This window comes from Lissotriton helveticus, chromosome 2_1 (assembly GCF_964261635.1).
Source record: "Lissotriton helveticus chromosome 2_1, aLisHel1.1, whole genome shotgun sequence".
Taxonomy (NCBI): domain Eukaryota; kingdom Metazoa; phylum Chordata; class Amphibia; order Caudata; family Salamandridae; genus Lissotriton; species Lissotriton helveticus.
In genome coordinates, this window is record NC_136059.1 from 1066431779 (window position 1) to 1066453061 (window position 21283).

The following is a 21283-nucleotide window of genomic DNA, read 5'->3' on the forward strand; positions in this document are numbered from 1 at the left end:
AACATAAAGGGCGCACAGCCACTTCTCCCACCGGTAGCCACCCGTGCTGCACCACCCTCGGTGGAGGCTAGGGCAGGGAGAGTGGTCCCTGCAATTCTTTACCACTGGAGATGTCAGGCAGTCCCATACTGCAATAAGATGCCCGCACCATCCGAGTCATTGTCTTTAGGGCAAGCTCAACAGAACAGAACCTGACCAGCCTGGGCCGTGAGGAACATTGCGCATCAATTGTCATCTTCTGCCAGAGGTGGGTCGTCCTCGAGGTACGCATTGCCATCCCGTCCTCCCTTCTGTGCTTTGCGGAGCGCTTTCAAGTAATCTTCTGCCTTTTGCAGGTTAGTGAAAAAGTGCTGTTTGCCCTGGTGTGTCACCCGTAACTTCGCCGGGTAAAGCAGGGCATAGTCCAGCTGGGCTTCTCTCAGTTTTTTTTTTAACAGCCAGGAATTTGTGTCGTTCCTCCTGCACTAGGGGAGTGAAATCAGGGTAGAGAGAGAATGTGACGCCATTGTAGTGCAGGTTTTGTTTGGCCTGAGCTGCTCTCAGAGCGACGTCCCGGTCGCGATAATTCAGCAGACGAGCGATAATTGGTCTAGGCGGCATTCCGGGTTTAGGGACAGGGGCCAATGACCTATGCGCCCTTTCTACGATGAACTGAGGTGAGAAGGCATCCTCTCCCACCGACGCTGGGAGGAGTTTCTCCACATATAGTTCCATCCTGCCAGTGTCTGTGGACTACGGAACGCCCGTAACGCGGATGTTGTTGCGTCTGCTCCGGGCTTCCAAGTCCTCGTTCTTGGCTGCTATAACACGGAGTAGGTTGTCCATGCGGGCGAGTTGAGATGTATGAGAGACGGTGATGTCGTCGTTATCCGATATCCGTTGCTTCGTCGCGATTATTCTCTCCTCGTGCTGATCTACCTTATGCACTAGGGCGTCCATCCTGGAGGACATCCTGTCCACTTTCTCCACCACTGTGGCGAAACCCTGTCGCATCTCCTGAAGCAGACTGTGCATATCCAGTTCTTTCGAGGGAGAGGATGCAGCAGTAAGGCCCGTGCCACTAGGCCCCGGCTCGGCTGACCCCAGCTTCGACCCCTTCCTTGCGCCTTCAAAGTTAATTTTCGTCTGGCGGTTCTCTGGGCGCACCATCGTGCTTTTGCGCCTCTCGCGGTCCACCGTCCTGGGGTACACTGCGGTAATGGGAGGCGCCCCCCGGTCGAGGAAGGCGTCAGCACACCCTCTAGCCTGTCCCCGTGCAAAGAGCTGTTCTAGTGGTACGCCTCGTGACTCCCCTCACCAACGAACCCTCGCTAATGGAGGAGTTGCACAACAAGATATCAGGTCAAATCATAGTTCCAGAGGAAGCAACACTTAGTAAGGCTTGGGCCTTAGGTAAAGTCAACCAGGGGTCACGTGTAATGTCGGACAGGCAGGCACAGCATGGGGGTGAAGACGTTGAAGGTACTGCGTGCCGACAGAACCCCCACGGTCGGCTCCTCTGTGTTCAGCACCCCAGGGGCCCTCAGTCGCTTCAGATCTATGGGCCTCCGCCCCACCAGAGGCCGGCCCAACAGCGTCACGCAAAGCAGTTCCGCGGCCAGGGACGGCCGTCCGCACAGCTCCCCCGGTGTCCCCAACAGCGCCGGGTAGGGCAAACGCAATATGTCTCCGGGGGGACGGAGGATCCACACCCTCTGCGATCTCCGCGGCGCAGCCCCCACCGCCACAGCACTCCGCGCACAGGTCCCGGTAAAGGCTGGAGATTCCTCTCAGCGGGGCCGCCCCTTGCGGCTCTCAATCGCGATCAGTCCAAGCTGCCACCCTGCCGTGGGTGACGAGGATTATTTTCCTGCCCCTCGCTATGCCCAGTACCTTCGAGCCTCCGATGGGGGGGGCTAGGTCCGCAGGGGCGACGTTCCAGCGGCGGCCGCCGCGCTCCCAGCAGGATTTTGCCGTTCAGCTTCGGTTCTCCTGCCGGGTGCGGGCCTCAGTCTCCGTCGGAGCTCCGGAGAGAACCCCTGTGCGCAGGGGCAGGGACCGGCCGCCAGGGCCACCGTCAGGAGCACAGCGGTTTCCGCAGCCGGGCCCGAGCTTGGGGCCTTCCGCCTCGTGGCGAGCACCGGACTTGCGTGTCTGCCGGCGTCCGAGTCCTCCGTCACACCGGCTCCAGGGGCAACGCCGGCAAATCTTGCAAAGCTGTTTTCTCACTTCTGGCACCCTCCAGCGGTCCGGGATTCGGACCAAGCGTAGGTGATCCCTCACGGCACCAAAGCAGCTACTGTTGAGAGAGTCGACTCTCCAGTTGGTCAGGATCAGTGGAGGATCAATGCTACAGGGAACGGGAGCCACGCAGTCAGGCGGCCATTCCGTATGTGCGCCCTCTAGCGCCCCCGCGCTTGGGGTACTTTTGTTGTAGTGTTGTAATGTTTGTGTAGTGTAGTGTTTTAGGGTTTAGGGTAGTGTTGGGGGGTCGTACAGGGTAGTGTTTCAGTGTAGGGACCAGACTGGGGTTAGGGGCAGGGTCGTGCTGAGGGTAGTGTTTTAGGGTTTAGGGTAATGTGTTTTTGTAGTGTTTTAGGGTTTAGGGTAGTGTTGTAGTAGTTTGTAGTATAGTGTTTTAGGGTTTAGGGTAGTGTTGTAGTGTTTGTGTAGTGTTGTAGTGTAGGGGTTTAGGGTAGTGTTTGTGTAGTATAGTGTTTTAGGGTAGTGTTGCAGTGTTTGTGTAGTGCAGAGTTTTAGGGTAGTGTCGGAGGGGGGTCGTGCAGGGTAGTGTAGTGTTATTGCAGGGAGAGGACTGGGGGTCGGGGAAGGTTGTGCAGGGGTATAATATTAGTGTTTAGTGTAGGGTAGCGTCGAGTCACTTACCTTGCAAACTTTTACCACGAGTATAGCTTTACCACTCATGCCTTTGCGTTGTGATGGCACGCGTGGTATTGGTATAAGATGTAATGACATACATCCATCCCTCTGTACCATGCCTACACTGCACATGATATAGGTAAGTCTATAGCACTACAACAGGCCATCTAGCCGTAAACAGGGTGCACTGTACCCATATGTGGGCATATCTGCATGAGTGGATGTGTCCCTGTGATACTTAAGCGCACCCTTAGATACCACAAGTTCTCTGGAAAGCCATGCTGAGTACATGGGCTGGACACTACCCTCTGATAAGCCTAACTGCTCTCCTACACTCCCACAAAAGAGTATTTTTAGTGCACTATACTGAGAGGCAGCTTCCTATACCAGGTCTGTCTCGGATTTGTAGGTTGACCTGTGTTCCAGCCCGACACAAATATATCACTTAATCATAGGAAACGTAGAATTGTCCATTTCTCCTACGGTGCTATAGAGCCCAAATACCAATTCAGTCTTCAAGGCCCTTACTCGTTTTGAAAATTAAGTGAATTTCTAGCAATGCATATAGTTACACATTGCAGTACTCAAAAACGTAAGGAAACGTAATGTACATTTAAAGTTCCCTATTGTCCTTGGTTGTGGTTTCAGGTGGTTTGCTGGGACCTGCTGATGCCTCGTCTTCCAACTCTGATCACTTTAACAGGCCGGTGCCCCCGTGTGCAGGTAGTGCCAGCAAAAAACCAGGGAGGTACCATCTTCTGCCACTCCCTGTGAGTCTTAAGAGTTGCCACCACCTGGTTCAGTCTATCTACTTTCTTACCCCTCGTGGACTATTCCTTTAGGGTTGTTAAAGAAGTTGTGATTTTCCCTCAAGGCTTCACTGGATAGGATAGGATAGGCACATTGCTCAGAGTCTTTGCCTAACAGCTGTAGAGCCTTTGTGCTGTTGCTGGACCAAGTTTGTGTTGCCTGGTAATATTAGCACTCTTATAGCAGTTCCCTTTTCTATAAGCTGTATGGCAACATGTAATAGTTCAGGGGAAGGAGGGGCTACCTTTGTTATGTGCACAATCTGTAGGTTATTGCGACATGCCATTTCTTTGGCATCTTCTGATCTGTGTTATACCTGTTTGGCAGAAGAGTCCAGCAGCTTGGTCATTTTGCTCTGTAGAGTAGATAGTATGTCTTCCTTTTCTTCAGGGACTCTGCTTACTAAATTACAGAGATCTTAGCGAAGTAGTGTTATGTCTATGCCTACTTCACAAATATAACCCCTCAAAGGAGGGGTGGATTTCACGGATTATTAGGAGAAAAGTGTCAGTATGGCACATTCTAGTGTCATATAATTGTGGTAGGAGGTTCAGTTTAAGTGTACCCTGAAGTCATTTTGGAGAATTTATATATCTTCGACTGTTGTATATGCCCACCTCCTTTGTCTTTCCTCATCTCGGTGATCTGTGGTTAGGTAGCAGGATCCAATATCCTCGGAGAATAACTTGGGTGTGCATCTCTCACCCTTGCCTAGTCTAAGTTATTAGGGTTTTCAATTTCTTTGTAGTTTCATGCCTCAGTTGCCACTCAAGCTACCCTTATCTGCACGTTCTGCCTAGCTAGGGTGTGCTCATCTCGCGGGTGGGTAAAGATGGAGGGAAGAAGAATGCAACATGCCTATCTTTAAGACCTGCAGACTTTTGCATTAACAACGATTCACTGGTCTTCCACCATGTTTCTGAACCAGTCTAGGATTATGCCGCGTTGGGCAATAGAACCCTTAAACGGAGTGAAAGGCAGTGCCCAGGGATGACCCCACACCCACTCCTCTTGCTCAGCCGACGCCCACCGTGAGATAACCTTAAATGCGTGCATGCGGGGAGGGCCTGTCTTTTTCTGGCTTCTGCACTGCATTTACTATGATTAATCGGGGCAAACTGAGTGCTGGGAGGTGAGGCGGTATACACCCATCCTCCTCCTGTTTGAAAAGTTTCCCATGAGCTAATGAGCTGACGAGCTCTGGTTGATGCACCAGCGAGAGGGAAAAGAGACATGAGAAGACTTTGGGCAGCATTTCCAGCACCCCCAAAAAGAATGTGTTGCTCTCTACTGAAGGCCAACTATCCTGAAACAAGTGTCTAGAGATACACAGCACTGGATGCACCAACAAGGGTGAAAAACTAAAGCAAACGGAGTCATGGGATGTGAGGTAGGGTGCGCCCACCCTCCTTTTCTGGCTTATCTCCCCCTATCCTCCAGCGACGCAGCTCTCTCTGCTAGTATAAAGGGGTGGGGCAAAGAAAAACAAACCTTACTCAACACTGCTTTGTGTCCCCAGGCTCCACACACCACCATCGCAGACATTGTGGGTACCAACAACCTCTGTGCAAGGGAGGTAAACCGCTCTGGGTTGGTCACTGGGCTGCCGCAAGGCTCATCAACCACATCCTCCGATGCCACCTGGCTTCCTTGTTAGTCCCCAAGCTTGTGTTGAGCATGGATGGCTTGCGTTGTGGAGGATATTGCAGGATCTCTTTATGCAGTTGCTCTGCTAGACAGTTACCGTTGTGTTTCTTGTCAGACCACCTCCCCATATGTTCTACAATTGAGGGTTTACTAATTATTATTAATCGCTTTTTTATTCTTGCTTGCTCTGGCTCTGAAATTGGTCATGCAGGTTATTCTTTCCTGTGTGTTGTTTTCTGTTCTTTCCAGAACTGATCGCTTGTTGCCATTGGGGACGCTCTTTAATAAACCAAGGTAGACAATCAAAACTGAGGGACAGGGTAGTGTTATAATATACCCCTTGTTTTTGGTTTGTTTACCTGGAAAGCAGTAATTGAAGACGCTTCTTAAATGTTATTTACTGGAAGTGTGAACTTTCCTCTATTCGTTCGTTTCTTACATACATTTGCTACTCTGGATGCCTAATATTTTTTTTCCTTTTGTTGTGTAATTTCATATACAAATGCATATCTGTGTGACTACAGGTTCTATGACGTTTAATGATCAGGACCTTAATTATTGCAGAATATCACTTGCTTCATCTCTATGTATGTTTGAAAATTAATAAATAATTACAGCAAAAAAAGAAATGCATGGATCATCCACATTTCAAGATTTCTGTGCACCCTGTCATACCTCCTTTATGCTGAAGTTAAAATGCAAGTAAGCTAGTCTTTGCTTGCATACACCTTTGGTGGAGCAAATGGATGTGTATTGCCCTGATGGTAAGTGAAAGCTTGGGTTGGAGAATATGCTGGTGAGAGATGGATAAGCGTCGCCCCCTAAACTAACCTTGCTTGTTGGATAACCTATCTGTTTCACTCATGACAGCACATGTGGACACAAACATTGATTCTCTCTTATAAAGACACAAACACCTTTTCAAAATAAAGCCCTTTGTTCTTAGGCCAATAAAAAAAATTGATGAGCTATTGGAAATGCTTTTCCTCTCTAAGGTATAGAAGTCTACTTGTGGCTATTATTGATTTAAGCTGTAGAATTTACTTCTTTCTTGGAATTCTCCTTTTTCTGTCAGCTAATGCACCGGCTCAGAAGCTCAGTGCTCTCTAAGACCTATTGACTTTTAGTGCTACATTGTTTTCATGCATATAAATGAGTATTTCCAACAAATTAATCACTTATTCCGAAGAGTTCTGCTTTGTGTAGGCATAGGCGATTTTGTTAGGATGCGAAATTCTGAATGGACGGTACCAAGGACACGAGCATGTCTATTTTCCTGCAGTAGGAATACATGGAGGCAACCTGTTGGATAGTATTTTATAGAACACTCTCTCTCTTATTAAATCATGAGTGTCGTTAAGCGTTATTCCAAGAGCGGAGCATCAGTGGCTTTTCAATGAAGCCTTGGTTACAAGAAGTTAGTTATGCAGTGACCTAGAGGGCTGTCTTTACCTTTTGTAAGCACTGCTGTCTGGGTGTGTTTTTAGAGATGCTTTACAGTTAGGTCATGCTATTCTTTGTAGTTAGTTTGTATGAAGCACATCGGTGCTGTTTTCGCCTGTCTGGCGTACCTGCCAGGAACTTACGGGAGGGAGCAAGGCCGGGACTTTGAACGGCTGCACATCTGCTGTAACTCTTTCGAATTTCATCTGGTGCTTGAAATCTACACCTGTCAATGCATTGAGGGTCTCCAGTCATTAAACTACTTACGTATTGTTTATATTTCCTAGGAAGAGGAACTGCAGCCAGGATGTCTGACTCAGACTCTGATAACCCTCCAAATGCAAGCTGCAAAATAATGACATTCAGCCCTACAATGGAGGAATTCAAAGATTTCAACAAATATTTGGTATACATGGAATCGCAAGGTGCCCATCGAGCGGGACTTGCAAAGGTAAATGTTTTTGGCTTTTGCAGAATTTTTTAATTTAAAGAGATTTGATATCTTCAGTACCTTGTCTCTACTAAGAGTTGAGACCTTTTTAGAGGTTACTTTAATGTTCAGAATTGGTTATTTTTTATTTTTTTTATTCATTTTTATTGAACAAACAGAAGTGTGATACAGCAGTACTTGACCCTATGATATTGTCTCCGGATATACATAGCATAGCGATTGACACATCGTGCTACTGATAAGCAGTTAGTAGCTGGGCTTTCCCCCAACTCAACCCCCAGCAGCTTACAAAGAGAGACGCCCAGCCCCGCTGCAAATGACTGTACAGAGATAAAACAATATGTGCATACCTAACACAAACACAGACGAATATCTTAGCATCTTAATTCAGCTTTCAGCCCTGTGTAGAATTCTCATTGTCAGATGTCACGAATGTGTAGGTTTTATACAACTCCCAGAAATGATTTGGTTTATAGCAGGGAGGTAGAAGTTCGCTAAACAGTTCAGTCTGCGTGCAACAGAAAGTCATATCACGGGACCATTGTGTTTTTGTTGGTACTGGACCTTGGAACCAGTAAAGGGCAACCCTACATTTAGCCATCAACAGACCTATATCTACCAACTGCCTAGCCCCCTTTTTGTTCTGTTTGGAATAACCCAGTAGAGCTAGCAGAGGGTCTGCTTCCAATGGTAGTTTGATGATTTGCCAGAGTTCCTTAAAAACAGTTGCCCAAAAATCTGAGACTCCCGGGCAAGTCCACGCCAAATGGAGAAAGTCTGCCGTCTGCTCCAAGCAACAGTCACAACTAGAGTCCCCGCTTAGCCCAGATCTATGAAGCCTCTCGGGGTATAATATACCCTGTTAAGGTATTTGAAGTGTATGAGCCTGTGCCGCCCATTAAGTGAAATACGTTTGGTGCTAGAACAATAGTTCCACATATCATCTGTAATGTCTTTATTGAGGTCACGCTGCCAAGCGTGCTTTGGTGTAGTGATTTGCTCTGCATGCCATGGATGAGTTGTTTATTGTGGACACTAAGTTTTGGGGATGTAGCACTAATAATTTGGGTTAATGCCAACAGTTCTGGGGGTTCCAGGTAGTCGTCTCCAGATTCTCCCTCAGCGCACGTCTCACTCTGTGAAATTGGAACGTACTTAGTCGTGTGGGTTCTGTGTCAGGCAGGGTGAGATCCTCCCACTTTTTTGCTGTGCCTTCTACAAACAAGTCTCCTATATGCCCAATGAGTGTAGCGCCTGTAATACCCCCTTATCCCTTCACGGTTGCAGCCATAAGCACCAGTCGATTGGGGCCTGTGGCGAATATAGTATCACATACGCCTGTTGTTGCAACAGGCAGTTCCAAGCATGTACCGTGGAGGTAATCAAGTCCAAAATGCACGTCCTCCTATCCGCCTCCTTAAACAATAATGCGGGCAATGGAAGTGGTGAGGCTTCCTCTTTCTCTATGCGGAGGTGGGGGATATCAGGAGAACCATGCATCCATAAATAAGCATGCGCACACTGTGCCGCCCTGTAGTACAACTCAAAGCCTGGCGCCCCCAGTCCTCCCATATGATAAGGTAAAACCAATATCTGCCACTGAACCTGTGGCTGTTTACCTGCCTAGGCTAATCTGATCATCAGTGTGGTGAGGCGTTCAAAGAAAACCCTAGGGAGTACCATAGGGATGTTGGAAAACAAAAACAGCAGCCGAGGTAGCACCACCATCTTCATAATATAGATTCTTCCTAGCAGGGACAATGGGAGTTGTATCCATCTTTCCACATCGTCTTCAAGTTTACTGTAGTTTACTCCATAGTTCTCTCTGAATAATATATCCGAATATGTGTGTACCCTTATTCCCAAATACCTCACCCCTTCTGTGGTCCACTGCAGTGGATACTCTGGATCGACACGGGGAGTGCTAGGTGTTATTGGGAAAATGATGGATTTTGGCCAATTAACTTGAAGGCCAGATAGAGCGCCAAAGCGCACCACCTCGCGCAGGACTGTTGCCAAAATAATTTCAGGATATCCAACGTATAATAGGGTGTCAACCGCATATGCAGAAAGTATGATTTTATAATGCAGATCACTAATACCTCTCTGCTAGTGATACTCCCTAAGCGCACATGCAAGAAATGAATGAATGAAATGAATTTGTACTTGTAAAGCGCACGTATACCCCATGGGGTTTCTTGGCGCTGTACGCATACCGCTGTGGAACCCTTCCTGGCTTTTCCCTGTGAAATGCCCACTCCTGGGCACCCCCAAGGTGAAGCCGTGCATCCCAGCGCTGTTGGGGCCATTGTGGAGATTAAGCAAGCTATTGCCCAGAGTTGCAGAGTGGGACCCATGATTATAATAGGCACCGAGGCGAGAATTATCAGGTCTGAGGAAATTGAGCCCAAGACGTGCCGAGGCGGGAACTGAACCCTGGTCCCGGGCCAGACTTCTGCATCGGGGTCTGCCGCTCTAACCATTGAGCCACAACTCTCCACGAGGCTCTGCAACTATTGCATATAGCAATGGGGATAGGGGGCACCCCTGGCGCGTACCTCTAGTGATAATTATGGGCTCAGTGACTATGTTGCCTATTTTAATCCTGGCATTTGGTTTGTTGTAAAGCGTGCCGAGTAATTGTAAAAATGTTGAACCTACCCCCATCCTAGTTAATACCTACGTCATGAACGGCCACTCCACCGAGTCGAATGCCTACTCAATATCAAGGAAGACTGCCACGGCAGATGTCTCTGGTTTTGCGTGTTGTAATGCCCCAAAAATCGTGCGCAAGTTATATGTGAGGTTCCTACCCGGGACAAATCCTTCTTGCTCCGGCGCAACCAGAGGTGGGACCAGGGGGACTAAACGGTTGGCTAAGAGGTTTGCAAACATTTTTGTATTGACATTGAGCAATGACAATGGGCGATAGGAGGCACATTCCTCTGGTGGTTTACCTGGTTTAAGTAATGCTACGATGACCGCCTCCGTCATTGAGGGTGGTGTTGTACCTTTGACACACATGTCGTCAAATAGGGTGGTCAATGGTGGCAGACGTTGGTCCAGAAAGGTCCTGTAAAAGGAAACTGTCAGTCCGTCTGACCCAGGGGCGCTCCCGCATTCATGCCTGAGAGGGCAAGCAGAATTTTGTCACGCTCGATAGGTCTCATGAGAAACTTCCTATGTGTATCTGTGAGCCACGGCAGTTGTATATGCGATAAATAATCAAGAATCTCATCTTCCGAAACAGCGCTGCGAGTAGAATGTAGCTCTGCATTGTATTGGCGGAATCTGTCCGCCACATCGGCTTCGTCCGTTAAAGACTCCTTCAGCCGATCTAACCTCAGCCACCACCACTTTGTCCCTCCTTTTCTTTATCAATTGGGCCAGGACAGACCCCGGTCTTTCGCCCTCGCCGTACATACGGGCAGTGGCATAATTACCCATATGTTTAACTTCCTCTGCTGTCGTGTGGTATGTCTCTAACAGGTCAGCGAGTTCTCTCTTAACAGAATCATCCGATTCCGTCAATTGTCCCTTCTCTAATGTTTTAATCTTCTCTTCTAAATCAGACAATAGGTACTGTATAGAACGCAGGACCCTCGAGTGTTTAGATATGGTAACCCCTCTGATGTAGACATTAAAGGTTTCCCAGACAACTTGGTAGTCCTCGACTGAACCCACGTTTACATCAAAAAACCTATCAATAGCCTCAGCCAATTCCTCTTTAAACACTGTATCTAACAGAGTATGGCAGAAATCTCCATGGGGGGTGTCTATGACTAATAGGTTTGGCTAATGATCTGACAATGTGCGGGCAGCACCTGACATCTGCGCACTCTGTCGCCAGAGTAGTGACCGCTAACCAATAATCGATTCGAATATGTAGAGTGATAAGCTGAGTAATGTGTAAAGCCGCCTTGGCGAGGGTATTTCGTTCGCCAGGCATCTCTAAGACCTAACCTGACCATCACAGATTCTAGCATCTTGGCCGCTGCCATCACATGTCTTTCTGGCCCGCCTGATATATCAAGTTTGGGGTTCAGTACTAAATTAAAATCCTCCCCCCCCCCCCAGAGCTGCTCACACAGTTCAAGTCCACCAAGAATATCTGACAGTGTACTAAAAAAAACTGGTTATCGAAGTTGGGACCATAAACATTAACTATGAGTATGTCCAAACCCTTCCCACGGCACCGAGAAATAGCATATCTACCAACTGTGTCAATAGGGCTTAGGGTGAGAGAGGACTTGGGGTTAACCCAAGTGAGAACACCCCTCGCATGTGTGGTGAATCCTGCATCATGTACGTTCCCGTGCAACCCCCTGCATCGCAGTATGGGTGAGTTGGGTGGGAGAGGAGTCTCCTGCAGCAACGCGATATCTATTGCGTGCCTCGCCAGATATGAAAGAATTTTACGTACTTTTCTATGGTCATTAAATCCACTAACATTCCAGGTAAAGGTTCTAATGGCGTCCACCTTAACATCCCTGAAGACTTCAGTAAGTTGTGTCAATGTGTCTGTTAGTGTAGCTCTACCACTATCGCATATCTCTAGTGCACCACTACGTACAATCGTCACACTGCTTCCATTTCTCAATACCCAACCACCCCCCACCCACATCAGGTAGCCCCCGAACTTGTCCTTATGGAACAGACCCTCAACATTTCCCCAAAGAACATTCAAGCGATGTAGACCAGAACGAGTCAAACCCATCCCAACAACCATATCATTCACATTACTAGTACCCCAACAAGAAAGAATCCTCACCTGTGTGCTTCACGCAAGGGTGGATGTAGCTCGCAACAACAGAAATAAAGGTGTGGCCCATATAAGGTCGCTCTCCGAACACAGTCTAGTGCATAGTTCGCAACTGCTTATCAGTTTTTTACCTCCTGAACCAGAAACCATCCCAAGAGCGTAGCAATAAGCGGGACCCAACACATTGTTATGCCCTATCAAAAGTTGGATCTAAGGTGTCACTTTAGTTCTGTGTAGACCCCATATGCATGCATGGGGGCTCGGGCTCCCACTGGGTGATAATCATGAACAACCCCACAACTGCCCCCTCCCAGGAGAGAATGGACCCAGCGTACCCCCCCCCCCCCCCCGTTAGGCAGTGGAGTCTACCAAGAAGTGAGTCAGGCAATCTGAGGCAATAGAAGAAATATAACAACGAGCCTCAACAGTGGCGTCACTAGGGTTGGTGTCACCCGGTGCGGGTAACTCATGGTGTCACCTCCTCACGACTTACCGCATGGGCTCGAGTCTCAGCAATGACGCTGAACATCCTGTGATTCTACGCAAATAACTTAATCTCCCCGTGCCTTACAAAAAATTAATGTATCTTCATGTAATGCAACTGGTGCTATGTAAAGCACTCTGACACCCGATTCGGGTCAAGTTTGCGCTATATAAAACTCTGTAAAATAAAAAAATAAAATGTAATATTACTTTACCCGTAGTCTGTCGGCTTCCACCACCCGGCCCCCCTGCTCATACCTGTGCAAGCCGGTACTGGGTCTAACTCGTGAATGCACAGTACGTCCACATCTGGCAAACCGCTGCAGGAGTCCTACTACTCTTGTACGTTGAGCCTGTGAATAATTCTTATTTTGGCCTGATTTCCCTCTCTTTTGGATTTCCAGGAAAAGTGACATTTTTGCTAGAGCAGTAACGAAGGTGTCCTCGACGAGCGGCCTCATCTATCAGACTTTGCTCCTCCATCTTGGACAAGTATATTTATAAGATTTGGATAGTTGCTTCCAGAACATGTTCTTTGTTTTGTCCCACCTTAGATCTCCACTTGCCGCTGACGTATGCACATAGCAAGAAAAACACAAGAAGCTTGTGAACCTCACATCGACGGTGCTTATGTCATGCACAGAATAGTAGACAGTCTGTCCCTACCACAAAGGTGACCCCGACGGACATTACAAACATTGAGGACTGGCAAGGGGACCAGTCACCAGCGTCCATTTGAAAAACTAATTACAATCAATGATATGCGGAGGTACGTAATTTTAGCGTGATATTATGTAGATTAGCTCAGAGCAGGCACTCTTCCAATGTGGCAACTCAGGCATACTTTGGAAAACAGTTAAGGACGCATTTACTATTTTTTTACACAACGTGGCGCAGCAACAGAACTTGCTGTGCCATTCTGCCTGAAAGGAAGAAATCAAAATTTCTACATATTTACACAGATATGCAGCATTTATGCTCTCTTCTTGCTCTGGCTCACTGTGAGCTGCCTAACTCCTCTGCAGGCACCTTTGCCCATAGAATAAGTGTGCCTGTGTTACAGGCAGGATTGTCCTTGTGTAGGAATGGACCCCTTCCTACACAAAAACAATCTACACATGGAAAGAGCAATTAAGAAGGAGAAAAAGATATTTCTGCTAGTTACATCTGTTGGGTAGGCGAACCATTTTGCCGCAAAGTCTTTGCAATTCTGGGTTTGTGTCAAAATACATGGGTGGATGCAAGCGAACACCCATGCTGCACCCATGTAATGCCTACAAGACAAAGTAGCGCAAGGCTTTGCGCTGCCTTGCATTACTTTGTATTTACTAAAGTACTCAACCACGAATCTGATGTAAATTCGGGGCTAGATGCAGTTAACTGTTGCAATTCACACATAATACTATCCAGAAAACTAGCAATTGAGGGGACATTTGAAACTCAGGATGCTCTCTGTTTTGCACAGCAGTTATTCTGATCTCAGATGGTCAACAAAGGGATCTGCCAGAGAAGGAGAGGCAGATTGGCAGGGGTGGGAGATGCATGCCAGACAGAGCCTTGTGTGGTGGACACGTTGTGTGGTGGGCAAGAGTTCAAATAAAGCTGGCATCTGCTGTAATTGCTCTGAAATGCGCCCAGCGCTGATGATCTGAATGCGTTGTCCTTGTATTTTGGCACACAATAATGCTGTCTAATAAAGATAATTAAGAAAACTGTTTTTCTACATCAGTCCCTTTGGAAAAGGCATTATTTGATCCAGACCAACCCCTGTATCGTCGGTCCTTTTGGTATTAAATTAAAAAAGGCACCTTAGGATATGTTTTTAATGTATAATTGTAGAATCAGGTCATGCATTGTTACCTTTTCAATTTACAAGTGCTTTTATTTTTGTATTGTTGACGAAGATTTGAAAACTTTTATGCCATGTATGCCGAAATAAATGTATTTACTACTAAAAAAAAACAAAAATGAGCACAGTTGACCAGCTATGTCCTGCACCAGGAAAGGATTATTAACTCGGTGTAGCACAGGACACACGTCATGAATGTAAAAAAGACGGGCCTATTGTTATAACAGGTTACAGATGCGATGCTTAAACTAATGGCAGTAAAGTGCTGTCTAGCATGGAGGCCCCGTCAAGTGGACTTGTCTGGTGGCGCTGCGGAAAGCCCTCCTCGTGTGCCATGGGACATTTACCAAAGAGAATGAAATCCCCTCAATACTGGCTGCCAGTCAAACAATTCCATTTATTAGAATGAATGACTCTACAAAAACTGCATTGTGTCTGTCATTCCTTTTACAAAATAGCTGTTTTCCCTACCTCGAGAATGCTCCATTTTCTGAACCAGAAAGGATATGGAAGAAATGTTGACTCAGTCCGCCTAGGAGTAAAACTAGAGGCATCCATTTAACTGAACGTTACATTACGGACGTAATTTAATAAAGTTTAAAATATTTTTGTAAAGTGAAAAACATACCAAAAGGTACTTACTGGAGGTAACATGCGCAATTTATTCTAGTAGCGCTGCGCACGCACTGCCTGCCGAGACTGTCTCTCCACAGACGTGGTGCTGACGTCAGAGGAACACAGCGCGCGGGGGCTGTCCCAGGGCCGCCATTGGTAGCGCTAAAGATTGACGGCCCTGGGACCCACAAACTGGCTACGCCGGGCACATCACCACTCTATAGTAGGAGGTGCGTGCGTGGCAACGTGCACTGTCTGCACTGACTGCAGTATTTTAGTACCTTGCGTGCGCTGCACACCGTGCTCTTTATTTATTTATTTGCGGGTTTATAACGCGCAGGGATCACCTCCCAAAGGAGTATCTCCGCGCCTTTGGCAACCTTCCAGCGCATAGCAGTAGGTATATAAAATTTACACTAGTTTTGGAATAAGAAGGTTTTTAACTGTTTTCTGAACGGGAGATACTCCTTGCAAAGTCTCAAGGAAAGTGGGAGGCTGTTCCACAGCGTTGGGCCAGCAATTGAGAGGGCTCTACCACCCTGTCTAGCCTTTTTTGCTCTCGGAACCTGCAGCAGGGCTTGTTCACTAGATCTCAAGGATCTCAAAGGTTTATAGGGGAAAAATCTGTTAGACAAATACACAGGGCCTTTCTTCTGGAGACACTTGTGTATAATGCAACAAGTCTTGTACTTCACCCTTTGTTTAATGGGAAGCCAATGCAGGGTGTTCAAGAGGGGGTGCGAGAGGGCTGATTTAGAACAAGACGGGCCGCGGTATTCTGGACTACCTGCAATCTGGCAGTTACTCCCTCATTTGCTGATAGAAGCAACCCATTGCAATAGTCCAAGCGACTCAACACTAAGGCCTGCACTAACGTCCTCCTGGTTGAGTCAGGGAGCAAGGGAAAAACTTTCCTCAGCATTCCGATGACATGGAAGCAGGACCCCACCACTTGGTTGCCATGTTGCTTCAGGGACAGCTCCTGGTCTAGACGCACACCGAGATTTTTAACCACCTGCTTGGGCTCTGGGACTGGGCCAAGATCTTGCGGCCACCAGTCGGGGGACCACAGGAGTTTGGCCTCACCGAACAGCATCACCTCCGTTTTTGCAACATTGCATTGCAGGAAGTTAGACGCCATCCAGTGGGCCACTGCCTTCATCCCCTGGGAGAAGGAGTTCCTGACCTCATCCGTGAAGTATTTAAAAGGAAAGAGGAGTTGGGTGTCATCCGCATATGACACAGGGATAAACCCATGGGACCTCATGATGTTCGCTAGGGGGGCCACATAGATATTAGAAAGGGTAGGGCTCAAACAAGAGCCCTGTGGTACCCCCTTCGAGATCCCCAACTCCTCTGACCGATAAGCACCCAAGGTGACTGTTTGGGTGCGATCTGTCAGGAAACTCCTTAGCCACACTAGAGCCCCACCTTCCAGGCCGATGTTAACAAGCCTGGTGGTCATGATGTCATATGACACGGTGTCAAACGCCGCAGACAGATCCAACAGAACCAGGATAACAGAATAACCTTTATCCTGGAACATGCGTAGATCGTCTGCGACTGACAGCAAGGTGGTCTCGGTGCTATGTCTCGGCCTGAAACCCGACTGGGATGGATCCAGTCCATTTGTCTCCTCGATGTATCTAGACAAATGCCTATTAACAAATTTCTCTATCACTTTACCCATAAAGGGAAGGAGAGAAATAGGTCTCGAGTTGGTAAGTTCCGTCCAAGGAACGGTGGTATTCTTTCTCAACGGTCTCACTAATGCCCTTTTCCAATCCCTCGGAACCTCTCCCGTGCTTAGTGACAGGTTAATTAGCTGCTGGATTTCTGGGCCCAGGACTTCAGCCAGCATGGGCATAATGCGGGCAGGGATGATGTCCTGAGGGCTACCACTCTTAATCTCGGTCACTAAAGCAGTAACTTCCTCTAAGGAGATAGGGGGAAAGCTTCTTAGGCAGTTAGCTTGTGACTTCTGTTGTGTGTTGGTGTGAGAAAGGTTGTTGGGATCAACCACCTCAGTTGTCTTTGAGGCCATTATCTTTCCGTAGATCGCATCTATCTTCCTCATGAAGAATTGTGAGATCCCGTCACATAGATCTTGAGATGCAACCTCTACCGTCTCGCATGCCGCAGGCTTAGTGAAAGTTTGTAAGATTTTAAATGAAACTTTAGAGTCTTTCCCTGCCTCTGTGAGTTGCATTGCGATGTGGCTTTTACGAGCTGTCCTTATGGCCTTATGATATGACCTAAGTGAGGTTGTATGATGTTGCTTGTCCTCCGGCCTCCAAGACTGTCTCCATACTTTTTCCAGCTTTCTGGTTTTTTGTTTCATCAGTCTCAGATCCTCGGAATACCAAATTTCTTGCTTGACTGTCTGGCGGGGTTTATATTTTTTCAGCGGGATGGTGTAATTAATCGCTTCGCTAACTGCATTTTCAAACCGCTTAAGTTCAGTTGACATTATTCCCGTATAATCATTAATCAGGGGAGCTTGATAGGCTTCTCGGAAAATGTCCACCGTTAATTTGTGCCAGGGTCTTCTTTTAGTGGCCAAGGAGGTCTGTATGCGTGGCTTATCCATAGCATCAGTATAGAACTTTAAAATAAAATGATCAGTCCATTCTACCTGGGTGGGGGATATACACGTGGTTAGAGGTGAGTTGGAAAACACCAAATCCAAAGTGTGGCCTGCCTCATGTGTAGGTCCCTGGTTAATCTTTTTAATACCTAAATAGTCCATGTCCATTAAGAGGGTTCTAGCCTCCATGCATTTCTCTGAGTCGCTATGCATATTGAAGTCCCCTACTAGTAGGAAATTCTGATTTTCTTCTATAAATGGTGCTAAAGCCTCCATAAGGGAGATGGAAAAATTTCCACTCGAAACTTGCACTATATAATAAAGCAGCAGGAACCGAACTGACTTGAGGCTGCACTGCAGTGCAGAGCTGTGTTTGCAGTGTTACATAGCGAGCCAGCAGTGTAACCAGATTGGTGTCACCCCATGATGGGGTGGCACCGGTGCGGTCCGCACCCACCGCACCCCCCTAGTGACGCCACACTACGGCTGCAGCAGCCTCACTCCCTCCCGCCCAGGGACTTTCAGATAATGTCACCAAAGCGGGATTAGTCCTGCTCATCCAGCAGGCCGTTCTTTGCTTCATCGAGCCATTGCTTCTCCGGGCTGCGTCGCCTCTCCGTTGTCCAGTCTTTCAGCGTCTTCTGTAGTGCTTTCGGGTCGGTGAAGATGTGGGAGCTGCCCTGCCTATTCACTCATAATTTTGCCGGATATAGCATGGCATAGTCCACTCCCCGGTCGCGGAGATGTCTCTTCATGGGGGCAAACATGCGCTGCGCTTCTTGGACCCGGAACATGAAGTCTGGAAACAGAGATATTGTGCAACCTTCAAATCATAGTAGTTGTTTCTCGCGGGCCAGCTTCAGCGTGACGTCTCGATCTCGGTAGTTGAGCAACTTCGCTATGATCGGCCTAGGGGCAGCTCCTGGCGCTGGCCTCGGGCCCACAGAGCGATGCGCCCTCTCCACCACAAACATATTGGAGAATGAGTCCTCGCCAAGCAGGGTTTTTAGGAGCCTCTCCATGAAGTGTTCCATATTGCCCATCTGGGTAGTTTCCGGGAGGCCCGTGATGCAGAGGTTACAGCGCCTAGAACGCGCCTCCAAGTCCTCTGTTTTGTCCTGCAGGACTTTTAGGACCCTGCCCAGCTGCTTATTCTCAGTGTCCAGGGCAGTCTGTGCTTCCTCCGTTTCCGTTAGTCTGCGCTCCGACATGTCGAGCCATTCAGCGTGCTTGTCCAGCCGTTCAGCCATGCGGTCCATCCTATAGGACAGCGCGTACATCTTGGTGCCAAGAGATGTGATACCTCCTTGTAGGTTCTTCTCCATGGCTAAGAGCAGGCCGCGGATGTCCTGGCGTGGGTCCATTGTAGGCTGATCCTGCTCCCTAGCCCCCTCCTCGAAGGCAGCATCACTAGACTTGGACCTCTTCTGGTCAAACGTCAGCTTAGGTTGTGCTCTATCCACTTGCCCCTCCGTGGATGACCTTTCATTAGCGACACCGCGTGTGATGGCAGTCGCTGCTTCAATGCCTCGCCTCGACAACGGGGATAGAGCGGTCCCTTGGTGGCGATGTCTCCGGGCTCTACCCCTACCAGGGCAGTCTCCACCAGGATGTCTATTCACCCACCTCCTGCAGTGAGTGTCCCAACTCGTCCGTCCAAATACGGATATCGCAATGCAGCGTGACAGCACCAGTCGAGCTCCTGTAAGTGAGCGCCCGCACTGCGGGGGCTCTGTAGAGCAGCATCTTCTCACTCTTCTGGTCAGGCAATATTGCAGCCTCCCAGGAAGTGCAGCTCCGCCACTATCCGGCTGGTCAGTTCCAGCTGCAACAATCACCAGGGTTCAAGGGCCAGTGGGCAGCAAGTGCCGGCTCAGCTCCAGTATCTCAGCAGGTGAGCGACCAGAGGTTCCCCGATACCTTTGCCGTGTATCCACCGGGCAGTGGGAAGGAGGGGGGGGGGACAGCAGACTGCGTCCAAGCAGGTCTTCCGCCTCCAGGAGGAACGCTGCACAGGACCTTTAGCACATACCTCACAAAATGGTGGCCACCTTCCGATCAACTCGCCAGGGGTCGCAAGGCTCAGCAGATCAGTGTGAGTGGAGTACAGCACTAGCAACGCGTGTCCTGATGCCCCCGATTAACCCAGGACACCGGTCGTACAGCAATGTCCCAGACAACCTCCAGGCAACATCCTAACCGCAGCAACCAGTCCTCTTTATTACAGCATCCAAAGAGGCGTCTAATGTGCGGGCCGACAACCAGGGGGAAATGCCAACTTCCCAGGGTGATGAAGCCCCCATAGCTCCCCAGCTCTCCGGGATGCTGTGAGGCCACGTGGGGTCCGAAGCCGCTTGCCTGTGTTCGCTCCATATTGTTACATCATTAGGTTGGGCAGCGCTCACAGTCAGCGTGCCTCAGGCATTCAGGAACCGCCGGTCCCTCAATCACAGCGCTCCGCAGGTTCCGCTCTCAGCAGGCGCCAGCAGCACAGGTCATCGGCGGGCAGAAGCTCCAATGATCGGGGGCCCAACTCGCCCAGCAGGACTCCGCGCCAGCAGCCCCCGCAGAACTGCACAGCAGCCGGAACTAAAGGCCACCCCCACAGTCGCAGCAGTCTCGCCGCGGGTTATCCGAGCACTCGCCGTAGCGTGGCTCCGGTGCCCAGGGCTCGCACAGTCCAGCTCTATCGGAGGTGCGTTCTCCGCACATGGGACCGCTAGAGCAACGGTGCTTCACACTTTCGAGTCAGCACGTCTTCAGTAGGCAGAAGATCGCCACAGCGCACCACAATATTGGATTTTGGCGGATATTGTAGATGGGTTATCTGAACTCTCAGCTCAAGCGGCCATCTTGGACGCAAGCTAGCTCCGCCCCCCGCCCTCCCCCCCAGAGTGGGTTATTTATATGATGACTGCTGGGTGATGTTTTGATTCTTGTAACATGCAGACTTTTGACAAACTCTTCTGAAGCAAAGTTTGCTTAAAGTACAGATCCTTTTTTCCTTAATTTATAAACTGTTTTTTTTATTGAGCAGTGACGCATCGCAATGCACAATTCAACAAAGATAAAACTTAAAACAGCATAATACCCTTGGACAAATGTATCCTCAGAGAACTTGGACCCAAAGCAGATAATATTGCACCTGATAATCCAGCGTAATGTAAAGAAAGCTAGATATAGAGGTGGAAAGAGTGCAGTGATTCAGTTGAAGCCTGAAAAGAGGGTAATGCATAAGTGTATATGCAGGGACATTAATCAGAACCAAACCTTAAGAAACTAGGGTCTAAATGTAGGTTGAGAATTGAAGAGTAGCCCTATACTCAAATTCAAATTCCAAAGCTTTATTCGACATTCGTCATAAAAGCAGTTCCTCCCTAATACTATACAAATAAATACTATATCTAAAAATACTCACAATAAAATACATATTAAACAATTGACAGTCGAATACAATGCACAGTTAAAACATTTACTTGATTCATAAATTTGATAAAAACAATTCTATCCTAAAAACCGTATTTTTAATCAGGTACAATAGCTAATAAAGTGCGAGTGCGGATCACCCAAGCCCAACCAAGAAATTTAGCTACGGCAGTTGCAAAGAGCGGCGAACAATCTGTTTCTAATATTCTCAGTGCAGTCGCTTGGCTACGAGTGCCCAGATTTAAACAAACTGGTCTTAGCCATTTGCGCCTTGGACTAGCATATAGTGGGCAGCAAAACAACAAGTGGGAGATATGCTCTATTTGGTCTTTGCAATGATAACAGGTCTCA

The 21283-nt window shown here is 48.2% G+C and overlaps 1 protein-coding gene across 3 annotated transcripts in view; it reads left to right on the forward strand.

The window, feature by feature from the left end:
* LOC144818446 (lysine-specific demethylase 4C-like) overlaps nt 1-21283 on the forward strand; it is a 1795190-nt gene that overhangs the window by 121705 nt on the left and 1652202 nt on the right. For all 3 annotated transcript variants that reach the window (XM_078675868.1, XM_078675869.1, XM_078675870.1), the window contains exon 2: nt 7047-7210. In XM_078675868.1, the coding sequence (XP_078531994.1) occupies nt 7067-7210 (144 nt within the window). In that variant the 5' untranslated portion in view covers nt 7047-7066. The remainder of the gene's footprint in view (nt 1-7046; nt 7211-21283) is intronic.